The sequence below is a fragment of the Apteryx rowi genome, unplaced genomic scaffold (assembly GCF_003343035.1).
Source record: "Apteryx rowi isolate R43461 unplaced genomic scaffold, aptRow1 scaffold_86, whole genome shotgun sequence".
NCBI classification, from domain to species: Eukaryota; Metazoa; Chordata; class Aves; order Apterygiformes; family Apterygidae; genus Apteryx; species Apteryx rowi.
In genome coordinates this window covers 2,514,711-2,537,883 of record NW_020451160.1, presented here as the reverse complement: position 1 = coordinate 2,537,883, position 23,173 = coordinate 2,514,711, and the positions used below count along the sequence as shown (strand labels likewise).

The 23,173-nt window shown below is 38.8% G+C and overlaps 1 protein-coding gene across 1 annotated transcript in view; it reads left to right on the top strand.

Annotated features, from left to right (window-relative positions):
* Positions 1 to 23,173, top strand: part of CA10 (carbonic anhydrase 10) — a 208,826-nt gene that overhangs the window by 77,811 nt on the left and 107,842 nt on the right. The window contains exon 3 of the mRNA XM_026090500.1: positions 5,774 to 5,916. Coding sequence (XP_025946285.1) covers positions 5,774 to 5,916 — 143 coding nt within the window. The remainder of the gene's footprint in view (positions 1 to 5,773; positions 5,917 to 23,173) is intronic.

Sequence of the window (23,173 nt, the reverse complement as noted above, 5' to 3'; positions counted from 1 at the left end):
GTAGCAAAACTTTGCTTTTTAAACACAGGCTTAGGCTGACCTGGCTGAATGAGGACTTCTCCCAGTAGGGATTTATTTGCCACTTTGGAGTTGTTATTGGCTCTTTATACTCCTGAGTTCTACCTTATGAAACCAATTTGGTTTGCCTGCCAGAATGAGATAGAATAGTTTTGTGCCTTCATGATAAGATATAATACCAAATTACAATTGCTAATAAGAGTTTGATGAATGATTTACAATCTCTGATTGAGGAATTGATACAATATTCCCTGAGTTATTAAAAATCTAACAGGCCAAATTCTAGTGTGTCTTGAACCAAATACAAGAGAGATTGTGTGAACGTATAGTAAGGACTAAAAGTTATTTCTTGATGTGTAGTTGTAGACTGGACAACAGGATTAAAAAGGAAAAAGTATGATGCCTTGTGACCAGTTTGAATTTTCTTGGTAGAGAGAAGACTAATGTCCTCCTTCCTCAACAGCAGCAAGGCAGTGGAGACAGGGAAATATGCAGCAACTCTGGATGCTAATAATTCCTGGGTACTATGAAGTTTTGCAGTGATAGGGAGAAATCATTTGCCCACCGTGCATAACACATGGAACCTGCTGGCCTTCCTTTTGCTGCTGTTCCCAGAACAGTCATGTATCATGTAGACAGTGTTCCTGACTTTTTAYGTATATTTTTTAGAAGGAGCATGTGTGTGTTGCCAAGGTAATCATGCACACTGACAGAATTAAAAATAAACTGAGCTGAGGCTAAAAGTATGAGCAGGAGAGTGGAACCTGGAGAGAGGGAAACTTAAGATTCTTTTAAAACTTTGAATAAGTTAAGAATGGCTCCTACCAGTGATTAATCATGGCACAGAATGGAGATCAGAGCCTTAAATCAKGAGCTGGGAGAAGAAAAGCAGGAAGAAAGATGGGATTTTTATTTTAAGTAAATTCTCATGTTTTATTGCTTAGAAGGAAAGATTGTTTTTGGTGTAGAAGCCTTGCAGAGCCACATCTCCACAGCTGTAGGCATATTTCAAAGTAACTGCAAGAAGCTTTAAGGACTCCCTGGATTGCGAGGTTGAGCACTGATGGGGTAACACTTCATTAGGCATGGCATGGCCTTCTGGTCTTTCACAGTAAGTTCAGAATGCAAAACACAGCCAGGACTTCAATGCAGCAGCCAGATGCAGCCCAGGGAAGCATCGCTGCGGGATGAACCAACCCCGAGGAGCACTCTGCCCCCCGCAGAGCCRGGAGTGCCGCTAAGTACAGCGTTTCCACCTCCAAGTGTTGCACCCGTTTTCTTCTAAACTAGACTAAACTATTTCAGTCAGTGAATCTCTGGGACTATTCAGATATTGCCTCGGATAAATTCTAGCTACACACAATGATTTTGCTGTAAGAGCAAGATACAGAAGTGGAGCATGGGTAGAACTCAGAAGAAAACTCTTTATACATGAGCCCTCCACAGCCAGAGAAATGATACAGGAGACTGTAGTTAACTGTCCACAATCCATTCATCACCAAGACCATTGAGTACAGCACTTTTTTTTTTTTAAATCAAGTAATATTTAATACCTTGCTACAGAGCATGCATCTCTGACCCCGTACTGGAAAAACCATTGCTTCCCCTCACAGCATGGATGCAGACTGCTACATGTCCATCAACACACTCTGCATACGGTACCAGTATGCTTATCTGAGAGTCTGCGGTACCTACAGAAGGTCATCCTTATTGGACACTGTTCATTCAGTGCTTTTCCCAGGAGATGGGAGGCCTGTTTTTATTTATGCAGATCATCTGTGCTCATCACCTCTCAGGCAGTATGAGTTTATAGGAATACGTAGGCAATGGCAGAGATGACTTGATCAGTGTACAGAAACTTTGGCAGAATGACCAATAGCTAGAGAACCTTGTTAAATGAGATTGTAAGCCAGTGCATGGGCTGCCTGCAAATTAGTTTATAAGAGTAGGTCCTATACAGCACTGGCTAAAATACTTCAAAGGTCCACACAAAGATGTAGAATATTCCCATTGATAGGTGACTAGTTTTTCATGGAAATACAATGCAGGTAGTTGTGGGGAAGAAAATACTATTTCATTAATGGTTTAACCCTGATAGAACCTTGTCTTTTAGTGAGTCTGGAATTAGAAAATAATGAATAGTTTCCCATTTCTCCTAGCTTCAACTACTGATTTCTTCAGAATAATCAGTTAGTTTGGTACTTGTGTTTGATTTAAGCCTTTGTTTTTCTACGTGAAGCCTCCTTAGATTTTTTCCATTATGGTTCTGAATACTTTTCTATTACTTTGAGCATCTAGGCAGCAACACTAATTACCTTAATTACATGTAATCAGACATTAATATTGCATAATATCCCCATCCACTAATTAACTGAGGTGTGCAGTCTTAGGTCAGTCTTCCTTAATTAACCTTCAGCTGGAGCATAAGCAGAGTCTTTCTGATCACAGGGGAAGTTTGCCATTGCTGCACTTTTTTGTCCAATCATATGCTTGGTGCTAGCTCTGTTGTATATATTGGAGACATTCTCATGAGTGAATTACCCAGCCATTTAGAAAGAAATCAAAGATTACAGCAGACTTACCTGTCAGGGTGACAAGTCTGACCTTTGCGGTGCAATATCATGATGTTAGAGCTCCACCTTCTTGACTTCCCGGCGGTGGGCTGCTGTGACAGGTAGCATGCAGCATGCAAGGTCGCCCTGTCAAAACCAGAAAAAACATTATAAAACATCCATTCATAGCAGCTGTTTACCAGTGCACCTTTGCTGGGACAATCCCAGTTACATCATAAACTCTAAGTAATACGAATTTGAAGGCAGTTGACTGCCATTTGTTTGGCTTGCCATTTTATTGCATTTACCATTTCTAATTTATTTTTATAAAGCTTGCTAAAAAATTCTRTATGTTTGTATCAATACCTAGAATATTTGTGCTCAGGAAGCTTTTAGTAGTACTAAACCACTCAAGTAAAAGACTTCCCTTTGAATATTTTCCCTCTTGAACCTACAGCTCTACGGTTTCATCATAAATATTAATCTTTTTTAAAAACAACACAGTGGGATCTATCGAGGGAAACCTGGCTATCTCAGTTAAGCTAAACTTGTATACTGTAGGCTTGTGCATAAGAGGCATTTTTCTCTCTGACAAACAGAAGTGCTGTAATGAGATTTACAGTACTTCAAGAACAAGAAGTACATGCACATACTCAAGTAACTAAACATAACTCTGTGCCTTACATTGCATTACACTACATTTATTTATTTTTAAAGCATCAACATTTAGTATAAGTTTGGGAACTTGTAACATCACATAAGCGTCCAGTGGAAGTGGGAGTTGACTGATAGTGTGGACAGAGGAGCTAAAAAAATTGTAGAACCATACCTCCTTTTCATTTTTTTTAATCGCACCAGGCTTCCCCTGTTTTAAGGGCCTTCCTTCTGACCTTCCAGGTGAGTTTATAATTCAAATAAAGACTAGTGACTTAATTTGATGTGGGCATCTGCCCACATTTTCTAGCAATCCTGAGTGCTGTTCCTTGCTTTTCGCTTACCCAGAGCGATATGGCATTATACTATGATCCCTCCTTCCAGATTTCACGCAGTGCCTAGTAAACATAGCTCCCTGTTTTGGTCATTGCATGCCAGCAATTCAACTGTTAATGTCAGGTGTAAAGAAAAAAGAAAAGGGGGGGGGGGCAATGGAATTCCATCAGTGAATATAGTATATTCACATGCTCATTTAAAAACCGAGCGACTAGAGGATGCTAGGAAACTTTAGATTTGTTTATCACTGTTGCATGGGTTATTGCTTAATTATGTTAACAAAATCCTTTTACTAACTTCTAGCAGCAGCCTCCCACAAAAGCCTTTAAGACCCAGGGGTATCCAGTAGCTTGAGATAAGGGCAGTGCGACTTGGACCCCTTCAGGGCTGTTTGAGCTCACATGCTTATGGAGCATCTGGAGACACACAGACAGTCAGAGACTCAGACCAAAAAAGAAAAAAAGCTTCAGCTGAAAATTTGAGTTTTCAGTTGTTATATAAAAAGTAACATCTGTGGATGATAGCTTGTGAACTGCTGGAACAGGCAGATGCTCAACATTTGCAAAACATTTTCCATCAGTGCTCTGTAGATACTTGTGCTGCAGTTTTGCTGTGCAAGCAACAGTCTAAAGAAACTTAAAGATGATTTTTACTTTTGTAGGAAAGCTTATACATGAAGCTTTGTATTAACCCAAAGTTTTACATCTAAGCACACTTAAACTTTGAGGACAAGAAGAACTGAGCAGTTCYACAGGGTTTTAGGAAAGCACTCACCAAGATAAGGCCTTTCCCTGAGGCAACACTGCTCRGAAGATATTTTTCTTCAAGGAACATTCTCAATGAGTTGAGCCTGCTACAAACGCGAGGGTCAAGTCAAAGCAACAACCCATGTGGCTCCCACTAGAGCAGCCAAAGACTTCACTCAGAAGAAAGCACTCACAGTGCAGTACCCTGCTTACAACTGCCCTTGGCATCTGCAAGGCTTCTTATAAGCTGCTGATGGGTTATTTTCATCTCCACCCTTTAGGCAAAACACCTGTGCTCCTGCCCYGTGAGCTCAGCCTTGTGCTCCTTCATCCAGCCTGGGTTTGTAGACTTTATCACACACAGTTTGGAGATTAGAAAAATGCTGTGAGGCGCAAAGGTTATGAAAAATTAAAACGAAATCTAAAAAGAAAAATAAATCCTCCCAAAAGGTCATCAATGTTAGCACCTGTAAATTTCCACCTGCTACACAAGACTGCACAGAATAATCATGGTAAAGCCAAAGTTGCCTCATCATAAATTTCAGTAGGGGCAAAGAGTGCACATAAAAATTTGTCTGTCCTTCATACGTCTTGTGAGTTGCTCTTCAGTCATTTAGTCAGAAATTTTCTGATCATCCAAAGAGAGGTTCAGGTTGATCTTGTCTAAATTTTGAAATTGCAGATTAGATGCAATATGACCCTTCAGCCTGCAGGTATCTGATGAGAAGCAGTATATACTTACTCACGTAACACGTAACATTCTTCTTCCTTTGCCAATTAGACCACAAAATCTTTTAAAGTGACTCAACTTGTGAAAAATCAGGGGTTCCTCCATGTTCCAAGCCATTGCGGATACAGGGAAGGAATTACTGTTTTTCACCACCAAAGTATGGCTTTTYCAACAATAATTTTTTAAAATCCAACCCTTGACTAAAAGGGGTGTGGGTGAATGGAAAAGAAATGAATAGACCCTGTCTAGAGAGTGACCTGTTCTTTGGAATCACAATATGTGAGTTTCAYATATAATAATCTTTTATTTTCAAAAGAATTTTACTAAACATGAAGACTTGTTAAAAGTTGAATAGAAATGGGATGTTTCCAATCCAAGGATATATTGTATGCATGTAAAGATAGCATAAGGACAAATGTGCCACATACCAATTGCTAAGTAAATATTCTGTGATACTAATAATAAAGGAGCTTTTTATAATTGAATCTTGTATTATATCTAGGTACCTTCAAGAGAGCAAAAAATACGCTGATATGAGAATATATGAAATAATATGTTTTGGTCTTTGTGTATAAGATTTTACATTTCAGGTGCTTGATTAACATATCTGTGTTTTCAGTTTCAGTGAGCATGGAGACAGTATGACAAGTTTAATTAATCCTTGCATATATTTCTCTTACTCTTTCCAGACTTTTCTCAATTTTGCTTTTTTTTTTTTTTTTTTTTTTTTTTTGCAGTTCCTTCCTTTTGGGGTTTGGTGAACTCAGCTTGGAATCTTTGCTCTGTTGGGAAAAGACAGTCACCTGTCAATATTGAAACCAGCCATATGATTTTTGATCCCTTCCTAACTCCACTTCGCATAAACACAGGGGGAAGAAAGGTATGTGTTCTATCATGCTCTGGTATAAAAGCAAGAAGTTAAGACTTACAAACATTTTGCTATATTTTACATTTCTGAAGCATTAACACTTTTATCTCAGTCACCTTTGAGGCAGAATAACAACAATGTAATCCTGTGCAAATCCCAGTTTCATCACTGGTGGAGAGATAGCAACCATACATTTTTAGATGTCTTCTAGCACATACTTACATTTTCATTTGACCTGTTTGTTACTTGAAACTCTTCTGTCTAGAAGAATAGAATCTACTTTATAAAAACTGCATATTAATTAAATTTGGTGTTCATCCTGAGCAGGATTTTAAAGCTGCTGTTCTAAAAATGTAGTTTAAGATGGCCAGAACCTTCTTTTATTCATCTAAATCAGGACGACCTTGTTTTAAGGGGCAGGGAGGGATGAATAAGCTTCTTCATACTATGAAATAAAGGGAGCTGTGTGATTCATACCTGAGCATAGGACAGGCAGACAGGTGTGTTCAAAAAGTCATTTAGTTTCTGTGTTATTTAGAGAATATTGGCACTTAGTGTCTTAAGAACAAAAGTTTTATTGGGCACCTCCTGACCTGTATTAATTATAAAACAAAATGACAACATTTATTTTAATAGGTCATAAGTACATCTCCAAGTATATTGGATATGATGGAAATGATAGGTTAGYAAAGACTACCTTATACAGCTAAAATCAACACGATCATTTCATGTTGAAAAGTGAGTAGAATATCTGCCACAGCTGACTAGTTTATTAACCTCTCTTTCTGCATTTTTAAATGATGTTTATGGAAATCTAATCAGATGAACCAGATTTAGAAAGTATACTGAGGTATGAAACCAGAGTCATTTTAGGTTAGCTGATGTGTCCAGCTGTGGCTCAGGAACCTAAACTTCTAGGCTAGTACATGTGGACTAAAGGTGGAGGCAGAAAACTATCTTGACAAAATGATGGTCTGCAAACAGATGGAGATTGTTGTCTGAGGTATGTATACCTACAGAAATACTAGTGATATATGCTAATCAGTCATCGTAGCCTCCCTTTTTTACACACTATCTATCTAAGTTATGTTCAGTGCTAAAATTTTCGCAAATCCCTAAATTGTCTTTTGAGAAGTGATCTAAGTATGTAGAAGCTGAAGGGCCTTGATTCTGGTAAGTCTTGCTGAACTGTTTTTCTAATTTGTCATCCTCAGATCTCCACTCTTTCCCCCATCAGAGGTTACCATCTCCACAGCAGAGCTGGGAGAAGGAAATTTAGCCTTCACTGGCAGTTTAAACTAACCTGACAGAGTAAAAAGCTTAAGATTATGGCCTCAAGGAGGTGGTTCCACCTTGCTTATTTTTTTAATTGTAGTAAAAAGTACAAATTCAGTAAATGTTTCTACAAGTTGTTACACCTCTGATATTGCAGCATTGTGCTACTGCATGCATATAAGGCAAAATAATTGACCAGAAATTATTTATGGCTATGAATTTGAAAAACACTCAAGCATGTGCATTTGTGCTGCTGACTCAGAGCTCATAAGCTAAATTGAAACTACTCTATGTCAGTGCATGCAATGAAAAAATTGCAGGAAGTTAACATATCTAAGGAAGGAAAACATATTTAGATCCCAGGCATGTTTCACTTTTAATGATCTCATGTGATATTAATAGCATAGGGGACATTTTACATACATGATTGTTAAATTGATTTTCCACACTGCGGAGCTTAAGCACTAATTCATTCTTTCCATTTATATTTATTAAAAACATTATAATGAATATACTTACTAAATATAAGGAGTAGAGACAAATTCTAGAATTCAACAACAAAATAATCAGCCGTGTTCACTTCTGAGAAATACTTTCTTCCAAAATTGCCATTCAAAGAGAGGTAGTAATTTGAAAGCATTTCAAATTCAAACTGATCCTAATGGTTATGCCTAATGATTTTTTTTTCACTAAAGAATGCATTCACAGTATGGAAGTTTAGGAACAATCAATCACAAATAACCAAGGTATCAATTCTGTTTATCCAGCTGGAGGGTTGATATTTTTCAATTCTAAAATTATTTTATAAATAAAATAACTTGAACCTGGTGGAGTTTGTTAGCGCTCTTGGAAATAGTCATTAGCTCATAATGGGTTTTGTGTTGTTTACCTTATTTGGGGATACCTAAAAAGGTATTTTAAATATTTTGTTGCTTAGTCTGTGTAGGCAGATCTCTTCTTTTATTCAGTCTTCTGTAATACAGAACAATACAGATGAAAAAGCATTGTAACTTACAGAATAACCAGTATCAGAACAAGCAAAGGCTCTAACAAAAGGTTATTCCAAAATGATTTATCTTCTCCTGGCGTCTTGACAAATGAGATTTCTTCTGGAAACAACATGAGATGTTGGGAATTTGCTCTGTAGTTCCCACTGAGGTTCTGGTGGTTCATGTGCACATACATCAGAATTGATGTGAGCTTCATAACAGACATGATAAAATGGTGATATCGTTACTTACTGAAGGACAGTAGTGCTTCCAACTCTGGTCCAAATTTCAAAGGAACATGTACCTTTTCCTTTTTAAACAGAMATGCTTTGAGGTTTTTGATTTTGATACCAAAGAAAGAGTACTGATTCTGCTATTTATGTAAAGTGAAATATTTCAGATTATTTATAAATTATGCTATGACATAATATGAAAGTCAAGAACAAAATTACATGGAGATTGTCAGTGACTTGAAGCCAGGAGTTTTAGAATATTTAATATCTTTAACAATTCTAAGAATTTAACTGTTTTTGTGCCAGCTCAGTATGAAGCAAATGTCTGATTATTAATAAAACACTGGAAGTACTGAGGGCCTGGGAGATGTTATATCAGTAATGAGGTGTTCTTTTCGCACTCAGAAATGGTATCCTGCTGATGTCAAACAGTGATGGTCTTCTGTCAAGTTATGAGAACAGGATTTGTTCTAGTTGTACTTTAGTCTGTTTTAGAGAGATTTCTAAAATAGTTGATGAAAATTCTCCTTTGAGCAACAGATTGCAATTTGATGCTTTAAARAAAAATAATTCTTTGTTAAGGCTTCAGTGAGGATTCGATTTTGCAGGAAGTATATTTGCATTCACCTTTTTTGGTACTGTTTTCTTATATGTTCAAAATGGAGATGTGTTTCATATAGGCTGAAGCACTTCAGTTTTCAGGGCAATGAACCAATTGATATAGCAGACAGGGAATTTTTTAGGCAAGACTTAACTGTGATTATGCTGTACACTGAAGGATTTTATGGAACTGATTCTAAGAAAATGATGAGCAAATAAAAAAGGGATTTGCTATGGTTTCAAACCACAGTTATAACAAGCTAGCTTGGATGCRTAGTGAACAAGAGTCAAAATTATACACATCTTTTAAAAAGGGTGTTGGGAGGRGAGTCAAGACTTAAGAGAGCAGATAGATGTAAGGAAGCTTTCAATAAAGTTATTCTTGGAAGAGTAACTTCAAATTTTTAACAAAGGTTTTTGCTGTTAAAGTAGAAATCAGTTTTACTTGAGTTCTGATTTTTGAAAACATTTCTACTCTGTGCTTCACTTTTTAAATTAACTTCAGTAGGAACAGAAGAGGTTCACCCACGGGAACAGAATGCAAGCCCACGTCTAGAGCGATTCCAATAACACAACTGGAGAACATGCTCACAGGCTTAGAGTATTTCCTCTTAGCTCTTCTGTTCCTTAGCACTGGTTTCTCCTCTTCATTCATTTGTGCRGGGGGGGGGGGAGCATTGCTTAATTTCTCTAAACTAGTTACCTGTGTTGGTCTGTATTTCTACAACATCAGACCAAAACCATTCCAAACCATTTCCTTTATATAATTTATCTGGACTGAGGTTTCCACCTTCACACTAGCAGTTACTTTTCTAGTCTCTTTTGTCAGAGAGCTTCTCTTATTTCAGTACTAATATTGGAAGGCATTCTAGTAAACCATATTGAGATTTTCTTCCAAGTTTTTAGACCAGCTGGGAATAAAAAAAAGTATTTTCTTGTTCCTAAAGAAAAGGAATGGTCTGAAAACAGAGGATAGAGGAACAACATCATTGTCTTCCTACCCAGCAGCCTGCAAGGAGAAAAGAGTACAATCTGTGGCCTGTTATATAGCAGGTGACTTAATAGTGACTTCTGGCCTTTATATGTCTGAATTATTAATGAAAGACAGGCTGAAAAGAAACTTCTTCCCGTTCCATTCGGGAGCAAATGGGATGGCAGTGCAGTTTGCCTTATTTATACCACTTCAAACCAGTTTTCAAAATAAAGTTCAGTGAGCAATAATATATTGCTTTATGTGATGTCCAACCATTGCAGTGCCATATCAGATCATGCAATTTACATCTTCAGGTGTTAATTCTGAGTTGTGCTGTTATTTTGTRTGTTTGTGCATCTCCATTTTCTGAGAAAGTGGCTTTTCAGGTCCTCAAGGCTGAATATCATTGATACAGATAATTGGATTTCAAGATCCAGAATTTCAGCACAAGGTTCTTAATGAGTTTACATGCAGATAAATTCCCCAGAAGAAATGCTGCTGTTGAGTAAACTCCCCATGTTTCAGTTCTCTCTCAATCCCAGCTTTGTCTCTTGATTATCCATTTTAGTGAATTTAAAACGCAGCCCTTTTCAAATAAACAGTTCTTTTTAATAAACAATGCGAACCCTTATTAACATACAAATCACACCTCTCCACTCTGTCACAAAGAAAAATACAGTTTTGCTTGCTTTACTTTTTTTTCTTTGGGTTCACATAAGCACCAAGGCAATGAGAACTGGACAACAAAATAGTTTTATGGAGGAGCTAGTGCTGTCTAGTGGTATTTCGACAGAAAACACTATGGAGTCCAATCTCCAAGGCAGGGGTTTCCAGCCTGTGGTCTACGTACTGCTCATGGTACACAAACCACCTCACAGTAGTATGTGACTTCACACTGAGCTAGGACCTCCTTTGCTGGGACCTGTTTCTTCTTTCACCAGTGTTGGCAGTATCTCTTCTCCAAGAACATCTTTGCCTCTGTTCCCCCGAAACTTTCCCCCTTCCTCCCTGCAAACCATCTGCCTTTGGTCTCCTAGTTCTCTGTGGACTTGTTTTCAAGGATCCTATTGCCAAGATTTTTAAGATTGAATTACCTGAAGCTCAGGTTAGCTGAGAAGCAGTTATATGTGTGCAAATGCAGTACTATATTTTTTAGTTTAGGGAGAAACACATACTAGGAAAACAAGTGTCTGAAGCAAAACCACAAAGGAAAGGTTTGCTGCTGTCTTGGCCTCCRTTCTACTGTCTATGGGGGATATTTTGTTTACAGACCTTCTCAAATTTTGAGGAAACCTTAGATTTTTTCTGTGGAAATTTGTAAGAAATACTTTGTTAAAACACAAAAGTCCTTGGGGACATTCTAAATGAAATAAAGACTTTGAAAGATATCAGCAGATGTCACTTGTAGTTGTAGAGGCTGCATCTGTGCTGAGCTATATGTGGTTTTAAGTGCTTGAATACCATCGGGAATACCAGTCCTGGTGCCTTTGCTTAGACAGTATCAGCTGGAGAAGAAGACGAGTGTGGCGTRAGCGGGGTGGTGGTTCCAGTGGGTGGCCCAAACACTTGCACATTCACCTCCAAATGATGTGCAGCCACTTCTGCCCTTAGGTTGCTTAGTACTTGGCACCAGGGCCCAAAGTACCTCTTTGGTGGGATGTTAAGATCCCTTCAGGAATTTTGTTACCATGTAGCATAAGCATTGGTTTTTTTACCGGTTCTTTGCCATAGTTATTTTTTCCTCCTAATAATGTGTTAAATAACAACATTTGCTTTAGACACAAAGTGAATCCCTGCCAGTTAATTAAACCTTGTCACGTTAGTGATGCAATGTGTTACTTATCATTTTAGTCATGCTCAAGGACTTAAACTGTGTTTTAAAGCATGTAAAGTTCTGTTTAAAATTTCTTTAGGACACGAAAGACCATTCTACCCCACGTTAATCTCTGGGGAAATGAACAAATCAGTGTCTGYTGGCCAAGGGCTGTTACATACAATCTCTAGTTTAGTACACCTAAATGAAAGTTATTCACTACTAGCCATACAGGACATTAATGAATGCAATCACATATTATTTAAATTAATATCTTTATAAATAATTGGCTCATTCTACGCATCAAAAAATAATGGCAACATTTAGCAGTTTCTAAACTAAAATAGGGTGGGGGAAAAGACAGAATTAGGAATTGAAATCAGTTAAGTGGTTTCTCTGCCAGGTAGTTCTGATTCCATGCTGTTTAATCAATTCAGAATATTACTAGCATTTTTCTCAAGAGTACAATATATGACAACTGCCGAGCTTTGCTTTGGTGATTACTAAAAGGACAGATACTGGTGTGAACCATATTTCAGCACTGCAGGAATATAAAAAATGAATTGTTAGAAATGGTCCAGGAGGAATGAATAGCAATAAGACATCAATGTCATCTGTAAACTGATTTGTGGTGAATTTTCAGAGGGCTTAAGAATACGATGTTTTGATTTAGAGTGGCTCCAGAAAGTCAGAAGTCTGATGCAAACATCAAAAACTTAAATGAATAAAAAATGAATAATTGTGTAACATTTCTGTTACTCCTACAGTACTGTGTGTTCTCAGATGTATTAGTAAGTGAATATAAAATGAAACCAGCAGGTTAAAGTAAATGTTGTTAATCAGTCCTAGCCATTGGCTATTCAGAAGAACAGGAAAACTTGCCAAGTATTATTTCTGAGGTACCTGCAAATTTTGTTCTTAGTAGACCATATATAGGGGGGAACATGTATTCAGGGACCAGATCTGGATCTATACCAGGGGTTCTGTCTTTTTATCACTTCAGTGATCCTTACTTGAGACTGAATCAAGATAAGAGTATTTGGTGACTCAGCTGTGCACCTTGCTGTGTTCTCTAAATTCCTGAACGTCCATGGTGGGGAAGCACCACTGAAATCATAAAGGTGTCCTCAGTGGGCACAAAGATGCGTTTCTACAGTTCCGTTATAGGATCAAGATTTTTGTTGCTCCAGTGCAACTACTGTGTTTGACATTGAATCCTGGCCAGTGTCATCAAACAAGGTGACTTGTCCRCCATGGGAACTTCCTAGGAAATCCTAGAAATGGCGGAAGAAGTGATTCAGTGGCCAGCCYTCTTCCTCCGCAAGCCGCAGTGTACCCTGCGTTAGAGCTCCGGGTATGCGCCTGTTGTGGCAGCAGCATCTTTCAGGCAGTAGGTTAAACTATGTCTCAGCTGCAGCTCTGCAGTAATCAGAAGCAACCGACGGCACTCTTGCAGAGGCAGGTGTGCTGGAAATGTATCCGAAGCTGAGTAATTAGAATGGCTCAGTAGCACTTCTGTAGATCAACTGGATAAAATATTGCCAACATTCTCTCCCAAAATGGAGGTAAGTAGTTGCTGCTCCCCATGCCATTGACAGGAAAAAGCTATTTCTCCGTATGCCAGTGGAGGGCCAAATCTGCCCTCTCGTGCACACTCCTGAAAACCTGCACTAACTTAACTGAACTGATTTAGTCTGGATGGACAGATACAGGGCTCGTGTTTCGTAGTTAGTTTGCAGCATTCACAAGATGTTTGAGACTATTTGATGAAAGACTGCGGATAAAGTTTTGGATGTTATTTGAAACTTCAGGAATATGTTGACTGTGGCCATGGTTCTGCACCAGTTGAAGCTGGTGGTGGGACTCTGACTGTTAGCAGATCAGCCTTTATAACCTGTGTCCATCAAATATGTATTTATAATCAAGGCATTTTTCCTGGAAATGATTTACAAATTGTTCTGGAGTGCTGTAATGTGGGGTAGATTAAGGAACCAGGTTATATGTGGAGAGAGGAGACTTGCACATTAGGTGTCTGCTGTCCATCTAGGCAGGAGATACCTTTTGGCCAAAGATCTATATTTGGGAAAGTTGTTAAGGCAGCTTTCCAAATGGTTATGCAGGCAGGGGGTGTACAGAGTGCTTGTGGCCTGCTGGTTGCAGCTGTTAATTGTAAAGCTGTAAGAGACCCGTTTCCTGACAAGCTGGATTTGGGCTCTTAGGGAAGCTGAGGAAAAGGTTCTCGCACTTTTTTTTTTTTAAAAAAAAACCATAACTCTCATCCAGAAAGGGGGTAGTAGGGTTGAAGCTGCAAACTGGTGCTTGGTGTTGCTGGATTGCAGCAATCTCAAACAAGTGGAAATAATAAAGAAATAAACTAAAATCCACACCGATTTGTTATCAGTTCATTCCCATATAAATTAAGAAAGTTGAGGCTAAGTAAACTTGCTTTATGGCTAGGGCATTAAGCACAAAATATTTGTAAGTCTTGTGCTTAAGAAACTGCTTTTGGTTTCATCTCTCCAGCACGACAGATAGCAGTTCTCTTAGTCACATATCCTTACATCATTTTGCTCTGAATGTRACCAAGAAACCACCTTATTTCCACCAGCGATTTCTGCCTGTCTTGCAGAATAGCTACTTTATAATGGCACATTCGTTGTTTGCCCTCCTGGTACTGTTAATTACTGATTGTAGAGAAGTGAAGTAGACATGGTTTGCTTATAGATAGGCAAATTAAACTATGTATTTTAGGAGCAGATGACAGAAAGGGGCTTAAGGGGAAAACTGAAGCAGTGATCAGCGAACTGTTTCTAACAATCAAAAACAAGTCTGTGGATAAGCAGCTCCATCAAAGTGGACTCTGGATGGTAAAGGAGTGGGGCTACGTAAGCTGCATGCCACCCAACAGGCTGAGGAAAACCATCAGTAGATGATTCTGGAGCAGAGRAAGAAAATGTGCATAAATTGGGGCTAAGAAACTGTTCTTAATRTAAGGGACAGTGTATATTACAGGAGGTTGCAGGCCTTGCAAGGAATTTGGAAAGAGAAAATAATGCGTTTGCACTTGCCTTTTTTATTTGGGATATGTTTTTCCTGTAGAAAAAGTGACAGAAAGTCTTAGCTCATAGTAGTATTGATTAGATGTACAGCAGCTCTCTGTGTCACGTATGCAAGCGTCTTAATTTATAACTATAGTTCAACCATACAACTATTGCTTTCATAGTTTTACCCCCACTTCTTTATCAAGTTGTTACTTATGTCCCTGAAAGAGAAGCAGTCCTGTAGTTTGGGTCTGACAATGGAAATTTTGTCTTTGAAAGCAAGTGCCTGAGGGGACATAAAAAAGAAGGAAGTTAAACTAAACTCCCAAAAATCATTCAGGAGTCTGTTTTAACTGGCAATGGTGAACAAGATGAATAAAATAAAGAAACATTTTTAGATGCTTGCTTTACTAAACTTGGATAAAAGAAAAAAAAATGTAAAATTTCGGTACATGAGTAGAAAATGCCAAATACATAACAGTCCCATTTTTACAAGTCTTCTCTAGGATCCAGTTCCTTTCTCAGTCTTTCTCATCTCAATTTACAACATTTGTCTTCTAGGAAAAATAAGTGTGTTTGTGTGTATGCTTTTGTGTGTATGTGTGTGTGACTCTCAGCTTACCTCTTTTTGCAAAAGCTTTATCCTCTCATTCATCATTCTGGGAGTCAAGTAAAGGAGAACAAGCATATGAGATTTCTTCTGCAGTTTTCTATTTTCCAGAAGTTTTCGGAATCCATAAACTCCATATAAGATATTTGATTAAAGCAGCAATCTGAAGAAACAGCATAATTTGTATGGCAAGTCAATAAACTGTTGATTTTTGCAATTTAGGTTTTGTCTGTGTTGCATCAGCCCCAGCTCAGAATAATGCTGTAAATAAGTAAGGAGATGGCTTCTGTGAAGTTATCTTGGACTTAAATCTGCATAACTTGCACCATAACTTACTACCATCTGAAGGAAGTTCATATGGGTGCTTACATACCCTGAGGGGGTTGTTTCATGAGACAATTGGAGAGCTGAAAAAATTATCCAGTTTTTTCAAGAAAGATGACTCTTTCAGTGTTGCTGTTACGAATTCACAAGGTCTCACTACCTCAAAGCAGCTTTGGGAATCAAGGTGAAAACATATACATCATAAATATAACTAGTGCTAACATCCAGGCTGTGACACCATGCTAAAAAAAAGTAGTAATAAAACTGTACTCTTACTGACTTATTTTTGATAACAGCTCAGTGCCACCCGTCTCAGGGAAGCTGTACAACAGCAGAAGATGTTCATAGAAAACTCTAACTTAGACGRCATGTTGACACATAGGTTCATTTGAGATTTATAATGGGGTTGGGGCAGGAGGAAGTGGGAGGAGAAGCGTGGGCAAGGGTTAAGAAGATTAAATCATGTTTCTYGACTTCCTTTGGCTCAGTGGATGTGTAGGAAAAAGGAATGGATATACCCTTTACTCCCATCTTCCTTCCAGTGTGCCCCAGCCAGCAGCTGGAGGCAGCGTATCAACATCATAGTTTGCTACTGATAGTAGTAAAACCATATAGTTTCATTTTGCATTCCTCCCTTCCCTGACACACAAACAGTGTAAAAATTGCGTCTTAGAGATGAGTTTAAATCATAGCATCTTCCAGGGCAATGCCAAGGGCAGCACAGCTGGGCTGAGGTGGCACTTAAAAGCTCCTTTGAAGATGCTTTGCCCTAGCTAAGAATTTAGCCTTAACTATTTCACCTAGTCCTGTTTCATCTAGGACTATTGAAGACCTCTACCCAAAACAGTGTTCAAAGGTGCTGTTTCCAAGAACTTGGTGGGGGGGAGGGGGAAGGTTTAAAATGTGCATTATTTTTAATCACATAAATGTCCTGTTCCTTTTGATATCATCACAACCCTTCCATATAAATGTATTTTTGTGTTTAGTTTTGTAAAGCATATTATTTATTTGATGGACATTAATAGCTACTTTTGAGTGACTTCACCTTTTGATGCAAATATACATTCACAATCTTTTCTTCAAGTGTATTATTAAAAATGACAGGCTGCCATGGTTTCAGTAGCCTGAAGACGAACTGGGATGTGAATCCCTGTTTGACACATTTTAGGACCATTTACCAGGTGTTGCTCAATTAGAAGTACAGAAACATTGTTAAACAGGGCTCCAGGTACGATGTTGCCCAGGGACAGATTTGAATGTTGGAGAGCAAAATTGTGCACCCAAAACCTCGCTACCAAGGTGGATTTGGCTTAGATAGAAGGCACTGATATCTGAGATATTTTCAGATTCGTTGGCCACCCAACAGTAAATCCATGCCTGCAAATCTAAACTTTAGGCTTAAAGCTTTTCAGATCATTTTGGCACTTTATCTTGAAATCTTCTCAATGTAAACCACCATCTACCCATAACCAGATGGATGCTGTATCCAGGCTTTTTACAGTGCTTACACTGAATTCCTGTGTGTAAACATACATATTTACACTAGGATATTGTATGGAAGCACAGAGATGTATGCCAATRTCTATGATCAAATTCCAAACAGAATGGTCCTCTATTATTGTGCAAAATTTTGTGCCATCCACTTACCCGTTTATCATCACCCGAATGACCTCAGGCCTTGAGATGGCTACATTTTGGTGGTAAATGATTTTTGTATCTAGTTTGATATTTTCTAGGGCCTTCTTGGGGTGAGAAGTTGTGCAGGTCTTCTGTTAACCCAAAGCGTTCCATAAACAGCGGAAATGATGAAGCCTAGTTTCCTACAGCGTTGCAGTCTAGCTTCCTTATCCCCTCCGGGCCCCCACTGCCACCCTCTGCTGCTTCACAGAGCCCCTCCATTAGAAGGCGAAGGCAGCCAGCGCTGCGGCTAATTCCAGGCACCCTTGTGCCGACCAGCCTGCCAATGCACCGCTGGTTGCCCAGCTGACTGCTGCTACCAGCCATCTGCCGTACCCGAGTTTCACTCGCCTTTTCCTCAGTGCAACCTTGGCTYGGTTCTTTCTTCTACCCAGTTTTCACAAAACACTGAGATATCTTCATTGTCAAAGTTGCTTGAAATTGGCTAGCACATACTGGAGTTACTGGAGGGAAAGTAGGAAACAGGTTAACAACAAGCCTGTTACTATTATAATGAATTATTTGTAGTACCTTTTGTCATAGGCAGCTATGCAATGTGTCTCTATGAAGGCAGGAGCTATAGAAGCTAGGGACTTTTGTACCAAACAAGGAATTGCACAGGTAGATGTATATTAAAGAAAGAAATTGTATTTCCTGTAGATTGCAGCTGTTAATACTGCAGTTCTGCACGTCAGTGTTTGGCTGCTATTTTCTCCAGCAGAAATGCATCGTATTCGGTATCTTTCAGGGAGACTAGCACTGAGAACTCAGTATCATAAGCAAAATAAACTCTGTAAACTAATAAGAATGTAACATTGCTTGTATGAACATTTTAAGAATGTACAAGAGACCCGTGTCTCAGCAAAGAAGTTTTCATTCTTTTAGAAAACCTTTTTTTAGAAGATCTAGCAGCATTTGAACATAAATTATCTGCCACCCTCTTACTATTGTGATAAATTCAAGTTACGGACCTAAACATCACAAAGCCCTCTGAGGACCTTTGCAAACTGCAACACAAGCACATGTGTAAGGGCTACTACAACTTAAAATGCAAAATAATTATATTTTGCAAGGTCACAGCTGAAATTCTCTTACAGCTATGTGAGTGAGTCTCAAGGCCAAAGGTGCACTACAAGGGGGTCTGCTGAAAAATACACAAGCTAGCTCAGAGCAGAACAYGCAGAGATATCAGCTCAAAGTAGGAAAACAGGGCATCTGAGTTGGCACTGCACAGCCGGTCTGCAGCTCAAACAGCCATGGTGGGCATCTCTGCTTTGGTCTCCATGCTTTGGAGGAGACTTCTGCCTAAACAACGTGGAGTATTTGAATGGACTGATATTTTTCCAAATGTCATCTTCTTTAAACGCTGTTTGAAGYGGAAGGTTTGCTCAATTCCCCTTAGACTATCACTGCAAATATCACCAAGATGTTTATATGCGTCCAGCTGCTTTATCACTTCCTGTTCCTGCTCTCCCAARATAGTGCCAGGGAAGAGGAGAAATTATCTAGCAGGAAGAAGCCTTAGGCCAATTTTGTGACAGATGTTCTCCACTGGAAGTGAAGGCCTGAATTCCTTATGGAGGGACCAACCCTTTATTCTCCACAACTATTTTTTGTATTTAGGATTTATACTTTTGTATACTAGTTTTTGTATTTCTGCCTGGACTGCTAGCAATTCCCTACAAACAAACAGAAACACAGTTGAGAATTTATTCAGGCCTGCGCTAATGAGAACCTGTACAAGGTACTTGCTAAGAATCCAGAAATCATAAGTGAGAGAGTATTTAACTTTCATTTAYGTCATTCTTGGGGTAAAAACCTGTTTCATCTCAACATTTTTGATAATGCTGTTCATAGGGGCGTATTCTCAATGCATTCTCTTTCCTCAGCTAGTTCCAGGCTCTCTTTCTTGTTTGAAGGATTAGGTATGATCTTGGCCAACAGGTTTTGCTAGTATCCTCTCTTCTTGCCTAGACTCATTTTTCCTGAAAGCATTTTAGCTATAAATGGCACACTCCATCCATTCCAGCATCTAAAATCCTTTGCCTGACAATGTTTGTCCTCTTCTTAGTGTGCCATTATGCCCTGCATAAATAAACATACGACTAAAGGGATGTATGCTGAACTGCTAAAGAGATTCCTGAAGAGAGGAACCGCTGGGAAGAGCAAGATGCGTACTACTTCGGCTGCACTTGCTTTTCTTCCTGCCTCTCCCAGATACCATCTGCTCTCTCCAGAGGGTTGGGACTGCTGTTTTCCGGTGAGCAGCGCAGAGGTGATCACTGGAGAGCGAGCTGCACCACTGAGTTGAACGCCAGGGCCACGCAGTGTGCAAGCACACGGCAGCCTCAGCTGAACACTCCATACATAAATGAGGGACAGTATTACAGCATCTGTTGTATATAATGGGAGAATGAAACAGCTGTGCTGGATGTAATACCGAGTCTGTCAAATAATTACAACAAACTTTATAAATATTACTGTTAGTCTTGCTGCAATTGTTTAATAGCATGTGAAGGCAGAAAGAAGAGTTCTGTACATCAAAATGTTATGAAAAAGAGTGATAAAACACTTGAGTCAGGATTTGCTTAGAAGATAGGTCTCTTGAGATGTGACAGTGTCCTGTCCAGCAAAAGTATCAATCAGTGACACTGGCACAGTGGTAAAACAATGTATAAGATAGAACACATGATTTTTCTGTGACCGTTCGTGTTTGATTACAGAGGGAGTTTTGGTAACAAGTCCTTTATTATAATCCTTTCAGATAGGAAGGTTATTTAGTTCTCTAGAGAAAACTGGCTTTTCCACAGACCCATCACAGACATCAGAGAGTTTTAGGTAGCAGTTCAGGAGAGGATTTAACTGGTCTCCTTACTCAGAAGTTATATGAAACAGATGGTTCCTTAGAGATTTGTAAAAATGAATTAGCAGGTAGAACAGAATATTATCATGGCATTCTTGGTGAAACAAAGAAATATAACATTTCTATGACTTTTGTGGAAAGAGGAAAATTATAAGGGACTAATGTGCACCAGCTTTGGATCAATAGATCATCACCCACTTCTCTTTCTAAAATTTTTAAGAGGGGATTGTCAAGGCTCTGTAGGAAGAACTTATGTTGTTGTCTTGTAGAATTTGAATCTATACAAATAGTAAATTTATCTTTAAAAGCTTCTAAGTTGTAGGACTGTTTTTTCATAGTTGCCGTCATCTTTCTAAGCCAAACATTAACGTATAGTGCATGAGGACCAGAATCCCGTTAGAGCAGACAAACTGGCTGCAAACAAGACAGAAACTGGAACAACAGTCCCAGGACAAGGAGGATAGTTCCACTTTTCCCTGCCTCCCGCATTGCAGAGGTCAATCTGAACTTCAAGGTACAGAACTGATCCCAGTTTTGTGCTGTCATTATACTGCTGACTTAAGATCACGGGACATTGCACAGTTGTATGGAAACGAGCTATAACATCTACACCAGTAAATTATACAGTGCCAGCACATGGGCCCAGGCACAATCCTTTTTTCATCTATGTTATTAAATTGTTAACATGATCTCTGGCACAGATTTGGCCTGTGCTAGCTAGCTTTTCCAAATCACTCCTGGGAATGACTCAAGGTTTAGCATAGGCCGTGGGACACTCCCAGTTTGATATGACTGCCATGCTTTGGAGCATATGAGAATTTAGCCATTTGGCTGTGAGCAGCACTAAAGCACTTAGCCTCAAGGCCAAAGAATAAGTGCAGTTCATTTTACTTACCAGGAAAGACAAAGTCAGCATCTGGGTTGATTAGAGTTAGTTGAACATTTATGATTTTTCCAGATCTGCCACAGTWGCAAAAGCCCACAGGGCATTATAGAGATATATTTTGCATTTTTTTGCAAAACAAAAGTTACATTTCATTAGCTTTTTCAGGTATTTTGATCCCCAGTCAATAAGCTTTAGTACCTGCATCCTCCATTGGCTCATTGCAGCTAACTGGGCTATCAGCTTTCTGTCTCGATGCACTGTAGATGGGCAATCACACTTTATTTAATGACTACAACGGATACCTTTGGTGATAACTGATTCTTCTATGAGATACATAATTGTTCCTGGCTTATTCAGCTTTTATTGAATTAGTATTGAAAACATAATTTCATGCTCTGGTTAAGTGGTAAATTTAATTCATTTGCTAGCAAGATACAGTAACAAATATGACTTTACCAGTATTATTTACAAGAAAGAAGAGTAAGTTCTGTATAGCTAACCAACAAATATAAATTAGCTAAGCATTTATTGGTTAGCTATTCTACGTTCACTGTGGATGGATTTTAATAGCTCAGGAAAAACCTGCTCAGTCTAAAGTAGGTCAGTTGTGACCAAAAGCTGTCACTTGGCTATAATATAGGGAGAGGGTCTTGTGGGTACATTTTGATCCTAATTACTTTYGGTTACCTGGAATTGCCATAAGTCCTGCTTTTTGGTGGCCTCAGGACACAGATGAGTGATTGAATTGGCAAAGGAGACAAAACTTAAGGTCTTCAGTTGAACTTCAGCCGCCTGTTACACCAAGACCTGTATTGCCCGACTTGTGACTGCCACAATTAATCACAGTTACAAATTTGGTGTCTTCCTTCATATGCAGATGTGTGCGCATATATGCAGTACCTTTACAAATGCAGGCAAAAGTCACAGCAAAAAGGTAAGGACCATCCTTTGCTAAACTGAAGTCAGGGAGACTTGTCTGAATAAGGACTAAGCATGGGATGTCAGCGCTACTTCCCAATGCCCTCTTCCCCTGAGGAACAAAATCCCTGAGGAAGGCTTGGCTGGACAAAGCCGCAGCTGACCTGACCTAGCATCGTCAAGAGTCCCACTTTGAGGAGGAGGTTGGACTAGCAACTTCCAGACCTCTCTGTCAGCCAACGCTTCTGGGATTCTGTCTCTGTTGAACAGCTTTCTAACTCCGGCTGCTTTACTCCTAACTTTTCTCCAGAAACCTTAACTAGCATTCCTCTCCATTAACACAGGCATCTAAAAATACCCTGAGGAAATGACTGTTTTTCTTGGTAAGGAAAACCTACCTTTTAGATGGCTGCAGTTAAATGAAATTAATTTTCCCCCACATTTCTTTGATATAAAAAAGTTCAGACTGTATTTGACACCTCAGAGTAAATGCATTGTAAGTGAAAGGTAGCTGGATAAAATTTCAGTCAGTTTGATGAGGGGGGAATGCATGGGCATTCACAAGGAGTATATTTTTTCATAATAGGTTGGAATTTGTGGAAACCCTTACTGAATCCGCAATTACATCAGTTTAGTATTTGCAACAGTACTTGCTTCAAATGTCATCATTTTTAGCTTACTGATTCAACTGATCCTCTTATAAGCACAGTGAAACTGCACTGAATATACTTAAAATCATTTTTTCTTAAAAAACAAGTTGATTTAATTATTTTTGCAACATTGCACAATATAAACATGTATTACAAGGTTTATGGCTTTGATTCTTACAGGCTGAGCTAGCATAATTTAATTTAAAAGCCCAAGTCRCTTCATGTAGGTGAAGAACCAGAATTAGACACTGAAATCCATGGTGCATCCCTAAATGTCAATAACACATTGTGATGATTAATTTTTTTATGCCAAAATTGTCTAAATTATTTTCCTCTAAAGGAGCCATGCTATCTACAATGTGTTTCATCATTTTTCCACAAAGAATCTGTGCTGATATTTTTACTTTAAATGTGAAG